Source organism: Acanthaster planci, linkage group LG09 (assembly GCF_054643075.1).
Source record: "Acanthaster planci isolate LZ-2023a linkage group LG09, COTS_SCS, whole genome shotgun sequence".
NCBI classification, from domain to species: Eukaryota; Metazoa; Echinodermata; class Asteroidea; order Valvatida; family Acanthasteridae; genus Acanthaster; species Acanthaster planci.
Window position 1 is genome coordinate 21,059,496 of NC_141785.1, and position 24,381 is coordinate 21,083,876.

The window sequence follows — 24,381 nt, forward strand, 5'->3', positions numbered from 1 at the left end:
GTAGGATTACTTGCAAAGAAAGAATTTAACATGGAAAGACGTATTAGCTTCGTGTATGACCAAGTTAGATGCTGGGGAGTACATCTGTCTAGGTGAGACTCCAGACATTTGGTCAATATAACAGGCTTGGAGATATCGGGGAAGGTTGTTAGCTGATGCAGATTTTGTTAACGACTTGATAACTACCGAGGCAATTTTATCCGATATTGTGTGACTTCATTACAAGTCGCCAAGTTTAAAGAACAGTGATGATGCCATTTCTTTCAGTCCCTTCACTTGTCGTGTGATTTCACACTTTTAATTAAGTTTTGATTTTGAACCACAAAAACTTTTAGCATTCTTGTATAGTGCAGGGAGATGGACATTGAAACAAGTGGTGATCCACTGCTGTGAACTATGTTTTGAATGCTATGTGCGCCTGTAAGAGTTTTTGGCTAGTGGCTATGGCTACTTCTCGAAGGGATATACATATATCTTATTCTTAGTCATGGCCAGTTACGTGTATTTTCAAGATGTGTTTTTGCGTTGGGGAGACGTAAATTAGATGACGGGTTTTTGCCTTTACCCAACGTATATATTAATAAACACTGTATGCTCAGTGGTTAAGACGTCTGCACTAGTAAGCAGGAGGTCATGGGTTCGAGTCCCACCCGAGTAAGCTTGTGCACTAGTAAGCAGGAGGTGGTGGGTTCGAGTCCCACCCGAGTAAGCTTGTGCACTAGTAAGCAGGAGGTGGTGGGTTCGAGTCCCACCCGAGCTTGTGACTTGTTGGCAAGCTCTCAGACAAGCACTGAGCATACAGTGTTTATTAATGTATATGTTGGGTAAGGGCAAAAAGAGTTACATGTAGTTGATTAAAGCCTTGACTTACATGTCTGTAAACTACCTTGTAGTACTCTCTCATTGTATGATTTTCCCCATCAATTAACCCTAACACTCCTCAGTCCTCCAACAGGTGAAGGATTGAGCAGTGTTAGGGTTAACTATATTTTAATTAATTAGCTTCAGTGTATTATTTCTGGTGGAACTCACCTTCCTTTGTTTTCTTCACTTAATTATCACTGCATTGTATGTGTACTTTACATTATTCCAATACAGGAGATTCACAATAGTGCACCTCCAAGAATTTAAAACGCATTGACCAATCACTGTGCGTGAAATCTGTCGACCCAATGCGCATTTGGAAATGGTTGACAGATTTCATGCTCTGTGATTGGTCAACGCATTTCAAACTCTTGGAGGTGCACTGTTGTAAATGGCTGTGTAATGGCTGGAGACTTCAAACTAAATGTCTTTTGATTGAAGTCCCAGTCTGACGTGGTATCCACCTTGAGCAGAAGTACCCCCTCATTGGTTGGAAAGCCATTTTACTTGTAGCAACACAACCTTAACGTGTGCATTCCATAGTCATTCATAAACCAGGGAAGTGTAATCCCAACCATAGAAGTCTCCGTTGCCAGGAAATTTTCCCCTTCCCCTGGTCCAGCTCAGGGCCCATTCCCCGTTCAACATTCCATGTGGTCTGCTCAGGGCCCATTCCCTGTTGAACATTCCATGTGGTCTGCTCAGGGCCCATTCCCTGTTCAACATTCCATGTGGTCTGCTCAGGGCCCATTCCCTGTTCATCATTCCATGTGGTCTGCTCAGGGCCCGTTCCCTGTTCAACATTCCATGTGGTCTGCTCAGGGCCCATTCCCTGTTCAACATTCCATGTGGTCAGCTCAGGGCCCGTTCCCTGTTCAACATTCCATGTGGTCAGCTCAGGGCCCGTTCCCTGTTCAACATTCCATGTGGTCAGCTCAGGGCCCATTCCCTGTTCAACATTCCATGTGGTCTGCTCAGGGCCCGTTCCCAGTTCAACATTCCATGTGGTCTGCTCAGGGCCCATTCCCTGTTCAACATTCCATGTGGTCTGCTCAGGGCCCGTTCCCAGTTCAACATTCCATGTGGTCTGCTCAGGGCCCATTCCCTGTTCATCATTCCATGTGGTCTGCTCAGGGCCCGTTCCCAGTACAACATTCCATGTGGTCTGCTCAGGGCCCATTCCCCGTTCAACATTCCATGTGGTCTGCTCAGGGCCCATTCCCTGTTCAACATTCCATGTGGTCTGCTCAGGGCCCATTCCCCGTTCAACATTCCATGTGGTCTGCTCAGGGCCCTTTCCCTGTTCATCATTCCATGTGGTCAGCTCAGGGCCCATTCCCTGTTGAACATTCCATGTGGTCTGCTCAGGGCCCATTCCCCGTTCAACATTCCATGTGGTCTGCTCAGGGCCCATTCCCTGTTCAACATTCCATGTGGTCTGCTCAGGGCCCATTCCCCGTTCAACATTCCATGTGGTCTGCTCAGGGCCCATTCCCTGTTCAACATTCCATGTGGTCTGCTCAGGGCCCATTCCCCGTTCAACATTCCATGTGGTCTGCTCAGGGCCCTTTCCCTGTTCAATATTCCATGTGGTCTGCTCAGGGCCCTTTCCCTGTTCAATATTCCATGTGGTCTGCTCAGGGCCCATTCCCTGTTCAACATTCCATGTGGTCTGCTCAGGGCCCATTCCCTGTTCATCATTCCATGTGGTCTGCTCAGGGCCCATTCCCTGTTCAACATTCCATGTGGTCTGCTCAGGGCCCTTTCCCTGTTCAATATTCCATGTGGTCTGCTCAGGGCCCTTTCCCTGTTCAACATTCCATGTGGTCTGCTCAGGGCCCATTCCCCGTTCAACATTCCATGTGGTCTGCTCAGGGCCCATTCCCTGTTCAACATTCCATGTGGTCTGCTCAGGGCCCATTCCCCGTTCAACATTCCATGTGGTCTGCTCAGGGCCCTTTCCCTGTTCAATATTCCATGTGGTCTGCTCAGGGCCCTTTCCCTGTTCAACATTCCATGTGGTCTGCTCAGGGCCCATTCCCCGTTCAACATTCCATGTGGTCTGCTCAGGGCCCATTCCCTGTTCAACATTCCATGTGGTCTGCTCAGGGCCCTTTCCCTGTTCATCATTCCATGTGGTCTGCTCAGGGCCCATTCCCTGTTCAACATTCCATGTGGTCTGCTCAGGGCCCATTCCCTGTTCAATATTCCATGTGGTCTGCTCAGGGCCCATTCCCTGTTCAATATTCCATGTGGTCTGCTCAGGGCCCTTTCCCTGTTCAATATTCCATGTGGTCTGCTCAGGGCCCTTTCCCTGTTCAACATTCCATGTGGTCTGCTCAGGGCCCTTTCCCTGTTCAATATTCCATGTGGTCTGCTCAGGGCCCTTTCCCTGTTCAATATTCCATGTGGTCTGCTCAGGGCCCATTCCCTGTTCAACATTCCATGTGGTCTGCTCAGGGCCCTTTCCCTGTTCATCATTCCATGTGGTCTGCTCAGGGCCCATTCCCTGTTCAACATTCCATGTGGTCTGCTCAGGGCCCATTCCCTGTTCAACATTCCATGTGGTCTGCTCAGGGCCCATTCCCTGTTCAATATTCCATGTGGTCTGCTCAGGGCCCTTTCCCTGTTCAATATTCCATGTGGTCTGCTCAGGGCCCATTCCCTGTTCAACATTCCATGTGGTCTGCTCAGGGCCCATTCCCTGTTCAATATTCCATGTGGTCTGCTCAGGGCCCATTCCCTGTTCAATATTCCATGTGGTCTGCTCAGGGCCCTTTCCCTGTTCAATATTCCATGTGGTCTGCTCAGGGCCCTTTCCCTGTTCAACATTCCATGTGGTCTGCTCAGGGCCCTTTCCCTGTTCAATATTCCATGTGGTCTGCTCAGGGCCCATTCCCGGTTCAACAATCCATGTGGTCTGGGGTTGGATATACTTTATACAAAACATACAACAGAACCCATCGTTTGGTTAATGATAGCGGTACGTAGAGAACTAACTCAAGCACTGATATTGCACTGAGTGTAAAATTACATCGTTTATAAGGACTTCAATTTAGTTCTGAATTTCTTCCTACTTTTGTTCTAGATGGAGCCATCAACAGAATATCCTCAGCCAACATACTGTGCTATCATTGTGGCTTAAGAAATTTCCAAGAACTTGCTTACCAGTATAGGAGAGATATTCCAAGGATTGATTTGCCTCGTAAGTTTTTGTGGAGATTTCAGTTTAGCTTGAGACACAGTTGGATCTGTAGCAAGCTGATAGAAGAATTTAGAATGACAGCAACTCGTCATTAGATCAGGGACTAGATCTTAGTTTGGGGCAGTAGTTTCCCACATTGTTCTGGATGTAAAACATTTTTGTAGCATAGCCAAATTGGAATCCGACTTGCTAGTGTCTCTTAGGATCTTCTTGGATCATAGCCTTCAGTTTAATAGGTGAGACGACTTCAAGTAAAATACTCATTACTGCAAAATAAAAATAAAAGGTGTAACAGGATTCTTAATCACTTGCTGCCAGGGAACCCTGTTTCGAGCACCATGGGTCTATACACAGAGCCAGGGTGCCTGAAATGGGACAAAAGAGCTGGTCTGTGTAACAAAAGACTGTACTCGGAACAAAAGACCTACTGCTGGAAATTGCCATCATTTTTCGGCTTGCCTTTTTCGAAGGTAATCCATCACTGTTTTTAAACAGTATACCTTTGTTTTGGGTATGGCGCGCAAGTGGATTAGCACTGTGGACAAAAGTGCTCCAGGGCCCCATTGATGAGCAACACAGCACCGCTGTATGCAGATCCAGCTGCGTTTGAAAAGACGCCACTCGCATTCACTGGGGACAAGGAAATTAAGCAAAACCTCACAATTCTGGGCTCTCTTTACAGGGCAGCAGGCCTGGCTGAAATACTCAGGAGTCAATGAAGGTTGCCTGTCAGCTTCGAGTAGCCACCAAAGAGTCATTCGTGTGGGTGTAAATGTCCATTAAATGAAATAATGAATTTTTGAAGAATTTTGAAAACTGAAAATCTTGAAAATCTGTGAACATCTTGAAACTGTTTGCACTGCATTTTTAAAAGCACCCAGCAGCAAGTGGTTAAGGAGTAAGATTTGCACTGAAGATTCTTTGATAGCTTTGGTTATATATATGTGTCATTGATATATTGACGGCTGTTTCATGTCTTAATTCTAGTTCAAATTGTTTCAAGACCTGACTGCCACTGGGGAAATAAGTGTCGTACACAGATCAGTAAACTTCACCATGCAAAGTAAGTTGCCAACAGTTGTTTTGTATCTGCCCTATGCAAAAGTACCCCATGGTTGATAACCAACAAAAAGGTGTAGCTGACGTTGCATGGTATTGTGTAGCCGCTGGTACCCATGTATGCTTCAATGCTACAGGTTTCTGAAATAACCAGTGTGTATGCAAACTGTGCTCTGAACAACTGTTGTCATGCGTCAGTCGAGGATTGTTGCTTGGTGAATAGACCCATTCTTGTACACATTAGAAGCGGAACCCTCAGGAATCTCTTTTTGCATTCTGTCTGGTGATTCAAAAATATGCATGCTTCGTTGCATGAGAACGTCATTTGAGAATATGATATAATATGATCAGAATGTTCCACATTTCCTGGTGGAAAACAATTAAACAAGTTTTAAGTTTGTGAAAATAAAACAGGTACACATGTAAATTTGTAACTCAATGTTGTGCAGACTGCAGACTAATATTATATGTTTGCTTCAATATATTTCATTCTTGATTCAGATCTTTCATTCTTTATTCAGGACATCTTCCTGAACTGTTCTAAATAAAAAACAAACTATCAAATCAAACATGGCTAAAATTAGTCTGTTTGGAGTCTGCATAATTTTGAGTAATCTGAATATTACTGTATCAATGGACCTACTGGTCTTCGGAAATTTGTACTGTTGCAATTACTTTGGTTGATTTTCTCACAATGGTCATTTTCATAAACATGTGCCCTTTTTTTCTTCTACAGGAATTTCAACCACATCTGTGAGCAAACTAGATTCTGAATGAAAACAAGAGCCGAGTTCATTGCTATCTCTTGCCTTCAGCCAGCCAACAAACCACTGCATTCATGGTATGGTCTGCAAATCGCTACTGGTTTCAGAGTGGTTTGGGTATCATTGATTAGCCCCATAACCTGTCATGATTCATTACCCTTCCTCCATGGTTTTCCTCGTCTGATGTTCTGTTCTGTCACCATCGCACAGTGGTTGTAATTTCATTTTCCAACGAAGAACAGTCTCCATCACCCAACCACATGACCCTGTTGCTACTCTCCACAAAGTAACTGTGTGAACTTACAATATACTAAGTTCGTTCTTATGATAATTTTAAACCGAACACAGCATTGTGTGATATGACATAAAATAAGGGTAATTTCCACATCACATCCTCATGCGAAGATCACTTGTACATCGACTGTTACTTACCAACTTTTTGACACATTCTATTTTTCATCCTAATGTGATAATGGTAAATACACCTTCTTCCATGCTCGTTATTATTTTGTTTATACATGTAAAAGAGTAATTGATTTGCTGCTCATGTCATTTTGTTGTGCATATACCTTGGCATAGGCTCTGTGGAGATACAGCAGTTCCTAAATGACGTAAATTATCATGCTCTAACATCCATGATGGTATCTGCTCTGAGCGGAACAAAAAAGGGTGTTTTTTCCGGTACTCACTGCATAGATGCGCAATGAGGCGTGCAGGTATATGTGCGTTTGATGCGGAGCGCGCTGATTACACGTAACCATTTTTTTCCGGAATGTATGGTCTTTGTGTACAGGCAGAATGCATGCAAGACCCACTTATAACCACCTGTCTTTCTTTCACCGTTTGGGGGTGCACTTCAGCTCTGGGCGGATATTTGCCAGGTCCCTTATTTCGCCACTTCCTGTGAAAACCAGTGAGATATAACAAAAAGTGGCAGTAATGAGGATTTGGCGACTATACCATCGTGGACGTTAGCCGTCATCAAGAGACTGATGTACCGTAGTTTTTCATGGAAATCCATTCTTCCAATCCACTGTACCTTTTGAATATGAAATCACATTTACCGTTTTTTGGTACTTTCCATTTTCACAGCAGTATATATATTGGTCACATTTGCAGTCAGTCTCAATTAAATACTCCTAGGATTCCTTTCCTCAATGATTGATAACATTCAGACTATGTTTGGATGACACTTTTTAAAAATACCTATAAAATAACTTTCCATTTTGATTGGAATGGTAGCAGTGAAAGTTATGAGGTTCATGTTTTCATAGTAAACTTGACCAGACTCATCAGAGACTCCAAACCTCTTCGATGATCACTAATGTTTTTCAAAAACCATGCCATTAGCTGTGCACAGTCTCAAGTTCTGATGCCCATGGTCTGATTGTATGAAGTCTTACTTATGCCTTTTAGCCGAACTGTCCTTATTCACAACAATTTACAACCTGAGTTGGTAAGGTTGTGAAAAGCTGCACAATCAGCTCAGATTTATGTAAATAGTTTCATTTCTGTTTAATGAGACGCTGAGGGTTGGTTGTTAGTTCAGTCAGAGTTTAGCCATGAGCATCTCGATGATTGCAAGAAATGTCAATATCAATCTCAGCTGATTTCCTGTAATCAATGTAGCCAAATCTTAAGTTGGTGTGTCTTCCGTATATAAATGTATCATTATTTCTTTTATCTTCTGGTTAAAAAGGCTCTGTACCCTGTGAGTTGGGACTTCTCACATGCTCTCTTTCAAAAGGCTCAATGTTACTCTTTTGGAATATGCAGGACTTCTCACATCCTCTTTGTCAAATTCTACTTTGTGTGAGTTGGCATGACTTTTCATATCCTCTGTTAGAAATGCTACAAAGGCATAACTTCTCACATACTCTCTTTCAAATGGCTCAGTGCTACTCTCTGTGAGTAGGCATGACTTCTCACATCCTCTTTGTCAAATGCTAGTCTTTCTGAGTTGGCATGACCTTTCACATCCTCTGTCAAGTTCTACTCTTTGTTAATTGGCATAAATTCTAACATTCTTTTACAAATGACTCAGTGCTACTCTGTGAGTAGGCATGACTTCTCACAGCCTCTTTGTCAAATTCTACTCTGTGTGAGCAGTCATGACTTCTCACATCCTCTTTATCAAATGCTACTCTTTGTGAGTGGGCATTACTTCTCACAAACTCTGTTTCAAAAGGCTTAGCGCTACCCTGTGATTAGGCATGACCTCTCACATCTGTAAAATTCTACTCTCTGTGAGTGGGCAGGACCTCTCACAGCCTCTTTGTCAAATTCTACACTGAGTAGTCACGACTTCTCACATCCTCTTTGTAAAATGTTATTCTTTGTAAGTGGGCATAATTTCTCACAAACTCTGTTTCAAAAGGCTTAGTGCTACCCTGTGATTAGGCATGACTTCTCACATCCTCTGTCATATTCTACTCTCTGCAAGTGGGCAGGCCCTTTCACATCTCAGTTTCAAAAGCTACTCTTTCTGAGTAGGCACCTCTTCTCACATCCTCTGTCAAATTCTACTCTTTGTGAGTTGGCATAACTTCTCACATTCTCCGTGTCAAATTCTACTCTGTATGAGTTGGCAGAACTTCTTACATCCTCTGTCAAATTCTAATTTGTGTGAGTGAGCAGGACTTCTCACATCCTATGTCAAATTCTAATCTGTGTGAGTGGGCATGACTTCTCACATTCTCTGTGTGAAATTCAACTCTGTGAGTAGGCATGACTTCTCACATCCTCTGTTTCAAATGCTACTCTTTGTGAGTTGGCATTACTTCTCACATACTCTGTTTCAAATGGATCAGTGCTACTCTGAGTAGGTATGACTTTTCAATTCCTCTTTGTCAAATTCTACTCTGTGTGAGTGGGTAGGACTTCTCACATCCTCTGTTTCAAATGCTACTCTTTGTGAGTAGGCATAACTTCTCACATCCTCTGTCAAATTCTACTCTTTGTGAGTTGGCATAACTTCTCACATTCTCCGTGTCAAATTCTACTCTGTGTCAGTGGGCAGAACTTCTTACATCCTCTGTCAAATTCTAATTTGTGTGAGTGAGCAGAACTTCTCACATCCTATGTCCAATTCTAATCTGTGTGAGTGGGCATGATTTCTCACGTTCTCTGTGTGAAATTCAACTCTGTGAAAAGGCATGACTTCTCACATCCTCTTTGTCAAATGCTACTCTTTGTGAATTGGCATTACTTCTCACATACTCTGTTTCAAATGGATCAGTGCTACTCTGAGTAGGCTTGACTTTTCAATTCCTCTTTGTCAAATTCTTCTCTATGTGAGTGGGTAGGACTTCTCACATCCTCTGTTTCAAATGCTACTCTCTGTGAGTAGGCATAACTTCTCACATACTCTGTTTCAAAAGTCTCAATGCTACTCTGAATAGGAATGACTTCTCACATACTTCGTTACAAATGGATCAATGCTACTCTTTGTGAGTACGCAGGACTTCTCACATTCTCCTTGTCATATTCTACTCTGTGTGAGTGCGCAGGACTTCTCTGTTTCAAATGGTACTCTGTATGAATATAGGCAAGGCTTCTCTTGTCCGAGTCCTCTGGTTCAAATGGTTCAATGCCACACCGTGTGAGTAGGCATGCTTTCAGGTTGTAATCACAAAGATTATGCCGTTATGCATGCCAAAGAAATCTTTCTGTGAGATGTTTCGTTTTCATCGAGACCATCTACTTGTCTCGTGTATTTTTTAAGGAGATCTTGATCACCAACCAGCCAATGGGAGGTTAAATTCTGTGATGTTTACAAGCTGCTGTGAGCGGCTTGCTGGCAGAAGTGGTCTTTTTTCAAGCTGCTGCAAGTGGCGCACCGTAGTGAAAGAATTCATTGGTCCAGCACATTCTCGAAACTCCTTTTTTCCTGAAATGATGCATTTAAGAAATTTGCATGAATTTATAAATCCGATTGAAGATTGTTGATTTTGCTTTATTTATGAAACAGCAACATCTTTAAAACATAGGCATATAGATTCAGTGTATATTTTTTTAAATACCTGTTAGTGCATTCTCTTTATCTCCCACTGTATGAACCCTGTGTTTATTCCAAGAATGATCATCATGTCCCGTCAGCAGTAAACATTGCACCATGTTTAAACCTTTAAATCCAAATCAACAAACAGATAACATTGTAAACCTTGAGACTTAAACATATGCAAGTGAATGAAATCTGTTATTTGCTGGAGGCCCTCAAGCAGTCCACCATCGAGCAAACAAAGAATTAAGTGGTTGCAGTTTTTCTCTCATCAATTAAAGCAAGCATGTCACATCATCATGGAATGCTCGCTCCTAACACATGACTGATTTTATTCATTTACTTTATTCTGAAAGAAGGGTTCAGTTTATCCCCCAAAATACTGTGGCTTATTCTTCGGACTTACTCAACTCTTTGTGAGATGACAGAGAAGAATGTTGCATTAGTTGTGGGCAGCAATACAATCGGACTTCCAGCCTGCAGAAATCGAAATAGAAAGACTTACAACTCTGCTAATATTTGTATTCACATTCCCCAGATTACAACCTCTAAGTCATCAATAATGTGTTCCATCCACTTGCTCATGCAATACCTCCAGTTTCTGTTAAATCACAAGAAATATTGTTCACATGGCTAATAGCAGATGGGAAATTCCAAAACGCAAATCAATAACAATGTACTAAAGATATCACATTTTGATTTACATCTTACCTTGAATAGAGCAAGAAGTTTAAACACACAATAACTAATTGTCTCACAATGGAACGAATTGCCTTGCACCAAAACTTCTGAGTCCATCGTACACAATATACTGAAATGCAATCTCTTGAAAACTACAGCACCTTTAATTTGGAGATTTTTTCTTGGAATCGTGCCTCAAATTTCCAAAAATGTTATTCAGAAAATATCCAGATACATTTTATCTTTATTGTGTAGATAAGAGTGGTCCCTAGCATATAAAATGTCCTTCAGCATTCAGTATAAGACGATAAATGTTTGTTTGGAGACTGTCCTGCATCCACAGAGCTTATGATATAAGCGTCTTAGCCATAATGCTTGTATCTCGGGAAATGTTAAAGACTAGCGAAAGTTTTTCCATGACCGCTGTTAAAGTATTTCAGCCCTGGATATTGTGAGCTTATTGTCTTAGCATAGTAAGTTGGTTCTATCATTCACATCCTTAGATACAAGGATGTCTGAAGGAGATTCAGATGAATAATCTTGAATGTACTTGCCACACGAGGGCAGGTTATATTCTGCAATCGATGTAAAATGTGCAAACTTTTCTCTCTTTTCCATTTTTATAGATGACATTATGAATTCAGTATTTGCAGCGTGAAGTTGTTTGCTGTTGCTGTCTCCTTACTGGGATGATCTTTTGTGTGCAATGACATCTGCTGCTTGCTTGTTTATCACATTAATCACTGTCCCGTTTTAAAATATTTGATTCTCAGTCACAGCCATGAAGTGACATCTTAGAATTGGCTAAATCTGGTTTGTCACGTTTTTTTGTGGTGAAAAGTTTATCCTCTTCCATAGCTCATTTCAAAGAGATTTCGCGGAATTTAAAGAAATATGACACTTGAATATAAACGTGTTTTAGTTATAATTTGGTTTTGTACGTACATACATGAGTGCCAAACATCGTTGAATTCTTGATGTCGTGATGAGGGTTAGTTATAGTGCAGTTGAAATCAACACATTATGAGTAGTTCTTGTTTGTTGCTGGGATCACAAAGAATCTAGATGTTGTTCCTCTCCTCCTGTGAGGACTTTTTCCAGGATCTCATAAGGCTCTGGCCATCGGGACTCCTGGAAAGTAAAAGTCTTCATGTAAATCGATAAGTAAGTTTGTTTGTTTGACTCAAACCCACGACCTCCTGCGGACTAGTGCAGACGTCTTAACCATTGGACCACCAAGCTTGCCGGTGTCGGCTGGCTGGTTGGAATCAGATGTAGCAGCGGGTAAAACCGCTGGAAAACTATTTCAAAGATGGATTTGCGCCGGGGAGATGGAATTTGGATTGATTTTGGATTTTTTTTTCCCCGCTCTGCCCAAAATATGCACGTCGGCGGGGAAAAAAATCCAAAATTAATACCTGTGACTCCCCAGAACAATCCAACCCAAGATAAAAAGAAGATAAACAACAAGAAAGCGATCATAGCAACTGAACTGTGGAATCTAAGTCCATCGTACGCTTTGTAAAGTTCACCTGCATCTGTCACAGAGGTTTGGTCGGCTTGAAACACATTGCCCGTTACACCGAGAAGAAAGAACTGCTGATAATTGATCAACAAACTGAATTCCAGTGCTTGCATCAGTAGGCTAAATAGATTTGGTCTGACATTATACTGGGGCCATTCTAGTACACTTGAGTAGCCTCCTTTGAGAAAGCCATGAAATTTCTACCTTTAGAGTTGACGATTGGAGTGAACCTGTGCATAGCAGAATAAGAATGAGAGTGATGCTGTTTATGCTTCCTCTGTAAACTAAGTACAGTCACTATCCCATATTTTTTTTTACATGTTTACTACACAGGAATGGCATTTCCTACAGCCTTTTTTAGGTGGCTTGGTTACAGAGCAAGAAAACACTTCAACACTGTTGGCATTCTCAATTGATTTTCAAAATATCATCTTCAGCAGTTTCAGATTTCAAAAGTCTTTTGCATGGAAGATTAGCTTTTAGGCATTGACCTTTAAGCACCTTCCTACGTAGCAGCCGCAGCATTGCACACTATACCTTGAGCAGGTGGTTGGGTCATTCAGACAATTCTCTACCTTCCAACCATAATGAGCGGTAGATGGTGTATCTGTCGCTGCAAGTCCTTCTTGTGGACTGCAGCTATCTTTGCAGCATCTTTGCATCTTTACAGGAGGCTGTGCTCTGTTAATGATGATAAACAGAAGCCTTTGGTCTCGCATATTAATATTCCTACATCTTTTGTCCCACAACAAAATCCTTAACCAGTCCTGGAACTTGGGTTGGCATTGGAGGAGTTCGTAGGCACCATACTTTCCAAAGAACACAGTGGCTGAATCACTTTTTCAGTGATAAAAATGCTTCACTGCGTCTGCGACCAGGAAATAAAGGCATTTCAAGCACTTGTCAGTTTCTATATGTCCTGAATGGCATCTTCTGCCCAGATATCATACAACTGACCTGTTTTGGTGATCCTTCATATCTAGTACCATATCTGCCGATACCTTGATGAAGAAATGTACCTGTATTGTTATAAACCAAGGAACAATATCACATTACAAAGAAGCTTTGTACATTGTTCATAAACATCGTGAGGATGTAGCATTGAAATGGATCCGTTCCTGTGTACTTAGCCCTGTATGGTTGTTCTGCACCCGTGTGTCATACATCTCTCTTTTCAAGTAAACTAGATGGGTTTGTGGTAGCACCATGGATATATCTCTTTATTGGCAGCACACCCTCGGTGCTACCGCAAACCTCTCAAGTTTACTTGCTCCCTCCATCATGAAAAGCTTCAAATGTCATCTTTCTCTTCTTCGTCACCTTTCTCACTCTACGACAGACTATAACAGGGATCGTGTTGTTCTGTGTCACAAGGGACTTGAAAACAATTCTCCATTAATGGGAATTGCAAAGTCTACTTTCTTATGCCTTGCCCTTCTCTGCCCTTTCCTTGGGCCAGCCTTGAAGTGAGGCCGTAACATTTCCAAAGACTTCTGAATTCCTGAAGGAAAACCATGACCACCACTTGGGACTGCCTTATCAAAATTGTTTTTGAATCAGATGTAGCACTTTGATCTGAAGGAAGAGGTTTAGATCAAAGAAGTGCGCATTTTATTTCAAATTTTGATATTCAGGTATCAAATTTTGAATTTTCGGTGTTTGCTTTAAAGGGCGTGTGTAGGATTTACCAGATCTCAAAAACGCGACTGTCGAGTTATCTTGAAACTTCTTACTGTAAGTAAGTACATAATAGTGTCAGACAATCTGCAAAATTTTACCGCCAGAAATGCTGTCAAGTACAATTCATTCAAATTTTGCAACCGTTAACAGGCGCAGCAAAAACGTGTGTAAAGCATTGAGCTGTTAGAAGAGTTAATGAACGCCAATACGCCTTCGCTAAGCCTAAACTCATGATTTAATAAAAACATAAAAATAACTAACATGCAAAAGGAGAATTTGGACTTGTTTAAAATTAAAGTTTCGTTTTGAAACTGTAGAAGTTTACCTCACGTGAATATATCTTCTCGCTGCCACCCCTTAGATAATGGTATGGGCCATAATCGGTGTACAGGCACTCAGGAACGTCCTGTGGCCCATGGATTTTTGCGAGACAAGTTACACCAGCTGCGCTTCGAGAGTTAAAACTAAACTGCGTTTTCCCAATTTTTCTCCAAGGAGTGATCTAAAAAAAAATGGATCAGATTTAGGGAATGATCGACAAAGTAAATCACAAACCCCCAAATCGGCCAATTTTGACAAAGTGCTGTAAATGTAAATCCTACCTTTAACGGATACAAAGGCACCAATATGTTTTCAGTCAGGTTCTTGGTGCCCTTTGCACACTTTTCTTGCTCGTGCCAATTCTATTTTTCCACCTATCGGTACTTCAATCTCCTACTGGCAAGTTGCCCATTGAGACCATTTGTAGGTAGCCCATCTTTACAATCCTGAAACCTTGTATGTGTCCGTACCCAGATACCTCATTCAGTAAGGAGGTGCTGTGGGAGGTTGTATGACATGTCTTCTTGGATCCCCTAAGGAGCAGTCTCTTCAAAGTTGGATCTAAGGAATGAACCCTTGGAATCATTTTCCCAACTTGTTTTATTAAATTGATCCATAGTTTTATTTCATGATCAATTTGTGTCTAATTGATCATTAAGTCGATACACGTTTTTAAGTGTCATTAAACTAAAGTGCAGTTTTTGGTCGATACTCCACCGAAAATTATGTTTTTGACCTTTTTCAGAATAAACATCCATGTTTAGCATTTGAAGCCACACTGAACACCGTCCCTGTAGATGTGTTTCTTCAGAGGCAGTCGAACCATTTTAGAACTGTTTATCTTACATTTATTATGTGCCAGCCGAGATAATCATCTCGTCAGAGCTACATGTGCTGCTTTGAAGAAATGAAATACCCTCGAAGTTGAGGTCATGTCCATAACCAGAATTGCTGCGTTCCTGTCTTATAGTACCTCCTTGTTCAGGAGGAGTTTACAAGGACTTTTTTGCCATTGGATCACAAAGAAACTTGATATAGTCCACCTGGTTGATTTCAAGAACACTCCTTGAAATGGAAAGTGTCATGGAATATCGACCAGACATTGGATGTATTTATTCCCGAAATCTACGAGTTTGGTTATGTTTACCTGCTGGTGGTGAAACGTTTTCTTCCACGCAATCTCACTGTGTTCCATTCCGTTCTGAACAATGAGTACAAATGTTGCCTTCAGATTTCATGCAGTTCCAACAATTTTGTCCCAGCGTGCACATTTCAGAGCATTTATGCGCTTCTTAGGTGGTTGTTGACGGTTTGGAGTCTCTGAAGTCGGTTGGATCTGATCAAAGAATCCCCCGATCTCTGTATCTTTAATTTTATGCTGCAATTTTATTTCTAGCACATTTCATATTTTAACATACCTGTTTCGTTAATGAATTGAAGGTGTTTAGTAATAACCGATGTACACTTCTACCAAAACCTCACAGTACCCTGACTGTGAGGTCATGGACATGAAAGAAGTGGTGTGCAGAAATATTGAACTCATTCATGAAAAACGTGAGAAAACACATGGAATATAAGGTGAGCAGTTTATGGCTGTTCTTGACATCCTTTTCAATCAGCTCCAATGAAATGCATTTTCCCTAAATGTATTACGTACTACAGTGCTAAATGATTTTGTACATTAGTGTGAAGTGTGTGAAAGTAAATGAAGTTCTCAATACCAATGAAAGGCAATAAACACGTGAGTCATCGTTATGGTCGTCTTTACGAATTCTCATATTACCATCCCTCGTCCCCCAACATCAGATGGAAACTATGTTTAGCAATCATTTCTGCCAATATTCTGGTACCTCACGTTTCATTTGTTTGGCAACTAGTCTCCGTGTTCACGTGATTAGTGGCCTTTGTAGGCGTGTTTTCATAATCTCCACTGACGCCATTAGGAACGAAACAAAATTACAGTATCTGAGGACATGGCTTCAGAACATCTGCCCATCTATGGACCTCCGCCGCTTGGAGGACGAAACTGACGGTGCCGTTAATCAGTAAGAGGGACGACCTCAGGCCCTGCCTGATGAAAAGATGTTCCGCACCTGTTCCGATATCACAACATTCAGAAATTACCAGTCTATGACATTTAGACTTATGCAATAGTAAAACCTGTAATAAAGTTTCATTACGGGGTCTTTGATCTGAAGCCATGTACGTCGGAGGGTCTGTCCCCACCCCCCCCCACAAAATCTACTGGGTTTGACCTTTTCTTGGTCAATCTCACAATCTCACTGCATCTCCATCTGTCCGCGGTGTGTTATTATTAACCGACCTGTCGCCTACGCAACTCATATGTGTGTCTATTTTTGGAAGTTTGCCAATCCATCCAAAGTCTGCTCCCTGCATGAAAACAGTTTCCTGGGAGCCTGGGATTTTGTTGTGTGAATATTAAGCTCAAGACTTTGCTTTAGTTGCCAAAATAAAAAAAAAATGTTGAATAAAACCTCGGAAATATCAATGAGACCGTGTATTTTGTTGCATTTTATTTTCGTTTGCTTTTACATGTACCGATTCCGAGATGATTATATTCCTCACAACATTATTTTCTTTAATTGGCGATAAATTGTAACATTGTGGTATTAATATGCAAAGTTTTTCTGATAGTTTGACTCTGCGATTTTAGAGTTCAAGACAGAAATCCTAGTGTTTCAATGTTGTAATTGGACGAGCTCTCGTATGACACAACATGGTTGTCAAGATAAATGGACTGAGGCGTCCCAGCGTCCTCACGGCGATCAAAAAGAAAATTAAAAATGACGATGAAGAGAAAGCTAACTAATCTGCCATTCTATACAAACCAAAAGGTTAACCGACCACCTTATAGCAACAGAAATATTTCAATTTTGCCGTGAGCTCCTTATGCACACCTAGCACGCAGGTCCCGTAGATACTCAAGATCAGCCCCTGTGCAGCTTCATTTGATGTAGTGACTCCATCGGGTCAACACTCCGATAAGTCTCGCTCAGCCGATCGTCAGCACTCACCTGTCCATCAGATGTGTTTGTGCGTTTTATTTTAAAGTCCAATCTACAAATTGCGATGTAGAGGGTGTTTTTCAAGGACTTAATCTCACAGAAGACTGTGGAACGCACCAGGGTCATTTATCATGAAAGGTAAGTGGAAATGGACGAGTTTGAGTTGTATGCAAAAGTAGTGTCTTTGGACGATTAGTCGCAGTATGGCAGAACGAAATATTTTGATGGCTATTATCACTTGCATCTGTTCATGCAACTCTTAACAAACTTTATCGTAATGACAGATCACTTGTCTTCCACTTGACTTCAGCGATTTTCTTTGTAGCATTTCTATCTGCAAGTCATAACCTCTTCAGGTTCAACCATCAGCGTCACGTCTGTCAAATTAAGAAATAATTGTAGAACAATACACAATAACATTGCTTCCGTCTCTCCGAGTTACAGTGTCAAATAGTTTTTACTGTTTACTGTCCATTTGATTCTTTTAAGTTACGATCAATAAATTCTTTAGAGAATTAGTAATTATGTATAGACCTGTGATATTCCTCCATAAAACAAAATGGCAAACATGTTTACTCCAACATCATATTGCGCAAATATGGTCAACGAGCTTATAACGGGTCGACATTTTCATTTTACAACATGATTATACACCAAAGACTTAAGAAAAATCAGTGTAAAATGGAACTTTCTTAACATGTTACACGGAGGGCAGCCTTATCCATTCGGCAGATACGCTGACGAATTCGGTAGTCGAGTACTATCGATCTTTCTATCACATTCTACCCGTCGCACGTGCCCATGGCGACAACAATCTCAACGTGAACCTTGACATTAAAACTTTGGAGCAAAATGCAGACCATTTGCAAGACAGATTTCAGATAAAAACGAATCTGTAAGTACTTCCCACAACACACGGGTTGTTTTCGACTTTTAAAAGCAGATTTGAAGCCATGCAGATATGCCATCAGATCTTCCGTAATACAGGCATCACAAAATGCGTCTTCGAGCAAACCGGTAAAGTTCGTCACTTGTGTCGGTTGCTCAAATAGTTTTGCCATGCCTACTGGTGGTGAGCACCATGTTTGTCAGTTTAAAAGTGGACAGCTTTATGGAAGTAACGTCATTTGGTGTGATTTCATTAGGGCAGCGTCTGAATGACTTAACCACAGTTGAAACAATACATTTGTCTATTAAAGACAATGGGCTAGCCGCTGCAGTAACATGCCGAGTGTCAGTTAGCCACAGCCGCTTGATTGGATTTCGATCTTTGTTCCAACCAATACGATTGCGCAGGTATTTGCACATACTGCGCTCGGCAAATGAAACAATCCTTAAGATTTCGTTGCCCAGAACTTTGTCTGGAAGACTTGGCAGAGACTTAGCAAGAAACTAGGCTCGAAACATGACCATACATCTTAACTCTCCTGACACAGCACAGCAATTCTGTTATTTTCCTTTAGGGACTCTTGACACGTTCCTCATGCAATGCAAATTCTCCTCTTGTACGCGCGTGTAACTAGGAGCAAAGCCACTTACACAATTCACAGGAGGAGAGTTCGTGACAGTCAACTGCCGCATTTTGTAATTACGTATTCGGAGGAAAGATGGTTGATAACAGGATGTAACTCCCACGCATGTTGCCCAAATCATTAACTCTGCATGTATTTAAAAGAAGGAGGTGCTGGTTTTTTGACGTACGTGTATTTGAAGAGTGTTTCGGGGCGAAAGGCTTTAAGTTTTTGAGTAATCGTTCAAGCATTCATGTAGCGGAGGAAGATGGTTTGATATTATGCCGTACAGCTTGTGGCAAAATAAGGTAAGCCATATCCATTCTGGCATCAGATACACGGTGTTAATTTTGAATCAAAGCCAGACAATTTCGCTAGAATCGACGACATTGATCGAATGGTTTATTCAAATGCAGACCGAAGTACATGTACGTGTAAAATGTTTGTGACCAAAACACCTGGAAAAGCCATCTAGGCAGGTAGGTTTGCCCATAGCAAAAACAAATTTTTGGCCCCATCTAGGTTAAATTACAGATTAGTCTACGAAGACACCAGTAAGATGATGGTCAATTTGGAATATTTTTGTAACTCCGTATTCCACGTTGATATCATCTTATTTTACTCACTTTTGGGTACGTTCATGTTCTATTTTCAACCTCCGAATTTGCATCCATATCCATTTGGCGCCCCAATTTAGCCTCTTAACAAGCGTCCTGATTATGCCGTTCAAAACTCCAGCTCATTGCATTTTGCCGCTATACGCGTCCCCTTTTCTCCTTCTGAACTGACATAGGTCGGCTAATATGCAAATCTAGACTAATGCCAGCGTAAAATGTCAGAAAATTAAAAACCAGAGGGACTGTTTGCTGCAAGACGACACTTCTTCAGTGTATCGCTGATGTTTATAAAATGCAACAACATACGGCTGTATCAACGAGTTCTTTCAGTAAAGGTCGTTGAAGACAAGGTCGTATAATGGATAACCATCGCGACTGGCATCTGACGATATGAGCAAGACAGAGAGAGAGGCAGTGCATATGTTTTTAAATCTGGTGGACAAAAAAAAAATCAATATTCAAGAGTGAAAGAGAGAGAAGGGGGAGAATAGATCTATCAAGCACCCCTCAAACTCGCAGGACACGAGAATGTGTATATATTACTACAGTGCAGGAATCAGGTACCATGAAGATACTGTCTTTATAATTCATCATATATAGTAGTACGTGATAAGAACATTCACGGAATAAGGTGTGGCTCTTAAGAACGTGGACTTTTTTCTTAACTTAATCAACTTTTACAGTTAGTTTCTCAAGTTTTTGAGTGAAAGTGGCAGTGATCCAATTTTTTTATGCTAGGCGTGTGCCATAGTCAAGATACTTTACCCTCCCGTATACTGACTGAAACAATTAACTGACATCAGGGTTGTTCCCCCAACAGCATGTGCTATTTTGTTAGGTACATAATAACGGTTGTCCAGACCAGTTTTTACTTCCATTTGTAGTATTTTCCAGAGGTTTTTGTTCTCCTTATTTACTGATCATTCAATATTAAATCACTGCTGATTCGATTGTTGTACTTTGATCAATATCTGGAGAATTCCCATTTGTTTTTAGTTTATTAGATCAAACATCAATTTTAAAAAGGTCATATAGCTCCCAATGTAGGGAGGATTCTGTATAGATACAGTGAGTCATGGAATAACGTATTGTACGATTCAACTGCATGCAATAATGTAACTAAAAATTATCAGGTGTTTCGATCAAGCATGAATTCATATTTGCTGTGGCTATACGTTGTTCAGTTTGGTGCTTTGAAACCAATACAGCTACGCCATTCTAGGTTTCCCCGGCTTTTTTTTACATTTTTTCATTCACGTTTGCAGATTTGTATTTTACAGTTCTCCAGTATAGAATTGATTTAGTGCACTTACAATGTTTATTTTCATCATAGACATTCAATTTCAAATGTTGTACAATGGAATTCAAACCATAAGCACTGTATTTTATTTGGGGGAAGACTACATGTATTCAATATCATTTTGTCTGCGAATAGACTTGTTATTTAGAGACCAATCTTTTATCACACAATGTAACATCGACTTTCTTTGTCCAATTTCGTAAACTTTATTATGACGTTCTCAGAGATGGGCATAAAAGTGGCAGATCACGATAGCTTCCACTGTTAATCTTTTCTTTCGGTATTATTTTGTTTGCTTCTTTCTACTAATGTTCATTAAAAGTGTGTGACACTCGTTCTCGGCACAAATTAGTATAACAAAGGAGGTTGAGGGCTGTGCCAGTTTTTAACATATTTTAGTTTTTATTTTTTCCCTTATTTTGAATTTAAAAAACTTGATGTTTTACTTTTTTGATTGTTACCTATGAGCGAGTTTATTACATGTTCTTTAGCCTCCAGCATACATAGCAACAAATTTATTTCTGCAATACTCGTAGCTTGGCACACACTTGATTTCATAACATGCTAATAATTGCTCCAACTTGTGCTGGAGGACAAGTTGAAAATGCTTAAGCACAAACAAGACTAATGTAGTATAAAAGTGATTGATATCAGTCTCTAAATGATGCCACTCTACGGACGAAGTTTGTTTGTAATGAATATTCTCAACGCAATGTTTAAATGTGGCTGCCAGAATTTGACATTGAATATTAAAGGACTTAACGGGTTTCTCAAAAAGCATGGAAAACCGTCTTGGATGGGTTTTAATATTGGAATTGCTGAATTGGAATGAAATTTTCAACAAAATGAATAGCCAGGAAAACCTATATTAACAAGGCCTTCCCTTAATCAAAACTGGAAAATTTCATTCCGTTCAAAACAAAATCTCGATACCTTCTCTCAAAAGTTATTCTGACCTCATATATAACATGTTAATAAAGGCAATAAACTCCAGGAATAAAATCCTGACTTTCATTTCATTTATTAACAATATATGTACTGTAGCACCTTCATCAGTGGAAGTGTTGCACCTTCCACAACCTTACCGCCGTTAAAAAGACATTTTGTGAGAAAATTAAGGCTGTAGTGTCCGTGTCGATGCCATGCATTTGCGTTGAGAAAAAAATTCCACTAAAAGGGAAAACATTTTGAAAGATCGCGTGGTTGGAGGACCAGCGGTTCAGTGCGTGCACTCACTCAACCGCTGAGAACCAGCACACGTGTGTATACCCAAGTATTGGTCTGAGAAGATTTGCTTGATTGATCGACAAGTTTATTCCACATCTCGGGGGCGTGAATACCTAGATTGATGGCTTTCATTGGCTTTGAATCAATGCTTTGTTTGGACATTAGCAAGTCAATTCTGTTTTTATTAAACTTTTCTGGGCGTACGTGTGTAATACATTATGTTCTCTCTTGCACGTGGGAGCTGACATTAAATGCGCTGTGGGTTCACTTTTTTTACGTATATTACCAAGTTAATGCCCATTTCACTGGCTCTCTGGTGAGTTTAATGCTGAAGTTGCCGTCTGCATTACGGTAGACTAATTCCATCCCGGTTTTTGTCCTGTTTGCAGGAAATCTTCCTTTGGGATGATAACCATGATCCCCGATATGTGCCTGAGGCATCTCAGCCATAAACCAGCTTGTCTGGGATTGTTACCGTCAGGTCCTTGAGTGCTCTTTCTGGCTGAAGTGAACAGGCTTGGGTATATCTCCCAGGTCTCCTCCATGAGAACGCCAACGTGTGATATTTTGTTTGCATCACCCCTTGGCTTTAAGTGGGCGGCTCAGATGCAGCGTGCATTAAATCTGACAAATGCAGATGGGATTACTCGCAAACACACGTCTAGAGTTCTCTCCATTTGCAAGCATGTCTTCAACAAGTTTACAACCCTCGAATGCAACCTCGTCGGCAGCAAGTCCTATCCAGACCGCCGATTCTGCCGCTATCACAATCTTCCAAATTTCATCTTTACTGGTGATACTGATCGCCGCTTTCCTTGGCAACGGAGTGATTTTCCTTGTATTCATCAGAAAACCATCTTTGTTGTCAGTTTCCAACCGATTTGTGCTCCATCTGGCTGTGTGTAACTTCCTCATGTGTGCTGTTGTCATGCCACCTGTTTCGATATCAGTCGTGTCTACAGACTGGATGCTTACAGATCAAAGTTGCACCATCACTGGATTCTTGAATGTACTTCTCTTTGCAGCTATTATTTTCACTCTAGTCATGATCACAGTGGATCGCTACGTTGCTGTTATGCTACCTTTACGTTACTACATCTACATGACAACAAGGCGGGCTGCAATGATGATGTTAGTAGTATGGATCATGGCCTTGGCCTTAGCACTTCCCCCTGTTCTTGGTTGGAATTACATCTCCTATCATCACCATCGATTTATCTGCACAGCTGCAGTACCAGGACACGATAAGACTTCTGGCAATAGCTACGAGATCTATCTTATGGTAGGTGGATTTGCTGTTCCTCTGATCTTAATAGCTACAATGTACGGTCGCATGTATTTTGCAGCAAGGAACCTCATAGCTAGAGATCGTCATCGATGGTTCCGTGTCCCATCCTCCGATGAGACTAGCAGTTGCTCTAACACTGACCCTGTCAAGAGACCGCGAACCTTCACCAGCGGTGGCATCAAGAAAATTCTACGAGTCCACATTGGGGACGAATGGAGGACTGCTCAGACGACCCTAATGGTCATGTTTAGTTTCGTTGTTTCCTGGTTACCCTACTACGTGGTTGGTTTTGTAGAGGCAGCTTTTGACAAACACGTCAGTTCCTTTTGGGAGTGGCTTCCTCTGTGGCTAGCCCTCTCAAGCAGCGCTTTCAACCCGTATGTCTATGTCTTCAGGAGTGCCTCTATGAGACATCACGCTTTCTCGTTGTTTGGACTTCGTAGAAGAGCATCAATAAAAGACTCTAAGTTATTTACAGAAGCATGATAGTAAACTATATTCCCGATAAAAAGATACTTTGTCTGAATGTTATCATGGTGAACATCGCTGTTTGCGTGCGGTAAAATAAATTTTAGGTTGTTAACAAGCTTTTACTTGAAGTCGAGATCAAACTTTGAGACTAAAGTCATGAAGTTTTCACTTCAGTCTCGTATAGGAGACTCGTTTTCCAGCCACGTACCGCCATTCCATGATAAAGATGTTGTCTGTAGACATAATTCGATCGAATTATTGGTGGCGAGAGGGCTCAGTAGTTCTCGTTCCAAACTAAGTGAAAAATTAGAATTTTTAAATTTCACCATTGCAACGGGTGTTGATATTAATAAATGTGAGCACCAGCAGTAACATATTTACCCTTCCAGTGTTGAGTTTAACACTTTAAATAAACTTATTTTTCGAAATTTTATGATAATAACGTGTCATCGGGTGTATGTTGCAACCTCGTGGTACTAAATAGGCTATACCACGATTTAAGGAGATGAAAAACTTAACAGTTCGGTTTCCGTGAATGTCTTCGCTTGTAGTGTATAATGAAAGTATTTCTGGTCAAAAAGTACAGCTTTCTACCACAAATACCGAGATCACAATATAAGCCAATGCTTGGCATTTTATAAAATTTATTTGAAGATCAGAAATAACAGTTTTAAGCCACTTCGAACACATTTGGTCACACAGTATATAAGTGACTGCCTGCATAGAGTAAAACTCTTTATCATCGCTGATGATTAATGGAGACGTCTTACAAGGTGTATGTTTCTCCAGTATCTAAATATTTATACAATATGAAGGGCCTTTTACATCAGTTGTAGCACCAG

General features: G+C 41.0%; 2 protein-coding genes across 3 annotated transcripts in view; both read left to right on the plus strand.

Annotated features, from left to right (window-relative positions):
- Positions 1-16,611, plus strand: part of LOC110985431 (E3 ubiquitin-protein ligase CHFR-like) — a 28,995-nt gene extending 12,384 nt beyond the window's left edge. The window contains exons 15-18 of the mRNA XM_022246443.2: positions 5-92; positions 3,953-4,069; positions 5,057-5,132; positions 5,865-16,611. Coding sequence (XP_022102135.2) covers positions 5-92; positions 3,953-4,069; positions 5,057-5,132; positions 5,865-5,901 — 318 coding nt within the window. The 3' untranslated portion in view covers positions 5,902-16,611. The remainder of the gene's footprint in view (positions 1-4; positions 93-3,952; positions 4,070-5,056; positions 5,133-5,864) is intronic.
- A 118-nt stretch (positions 16,612-16,729) lies between these two features.
- LOC110985393 (G protein-coupled receptor 161B-like) lies at positions 16,730-23,837 on the plus strand. Of its 2 annotated transcripts, none has more exons than XM_022246383.2 (2): positions 16,730-17,263; positions 22,170-23,837. In XM_022246383.2, exon 2 carries the CDS (start codon positions 22,412-22,414, stop codon positions 23,552-23,554), a length of 1,143 nt encoding a protein of 380 aa, XP_022102075.1. In that variant the 5' UTR covers positions 16,730-17,263; positions 22,170-22,411; the 3' UTR covers positions 23,555-23,837. The 2 variants fall into 2 exon arrangements, with proteins under 2 accessions (XP_022102075.1, XP_086997214.1); XM_087141088.1 differs by lacking the exon at positions 16,730-17,263 and adding an exon at positions 18,617-18,944.
- The last annotated feature ends 544 nt before the right edge of the window (positions 23,838-24,381 follow it).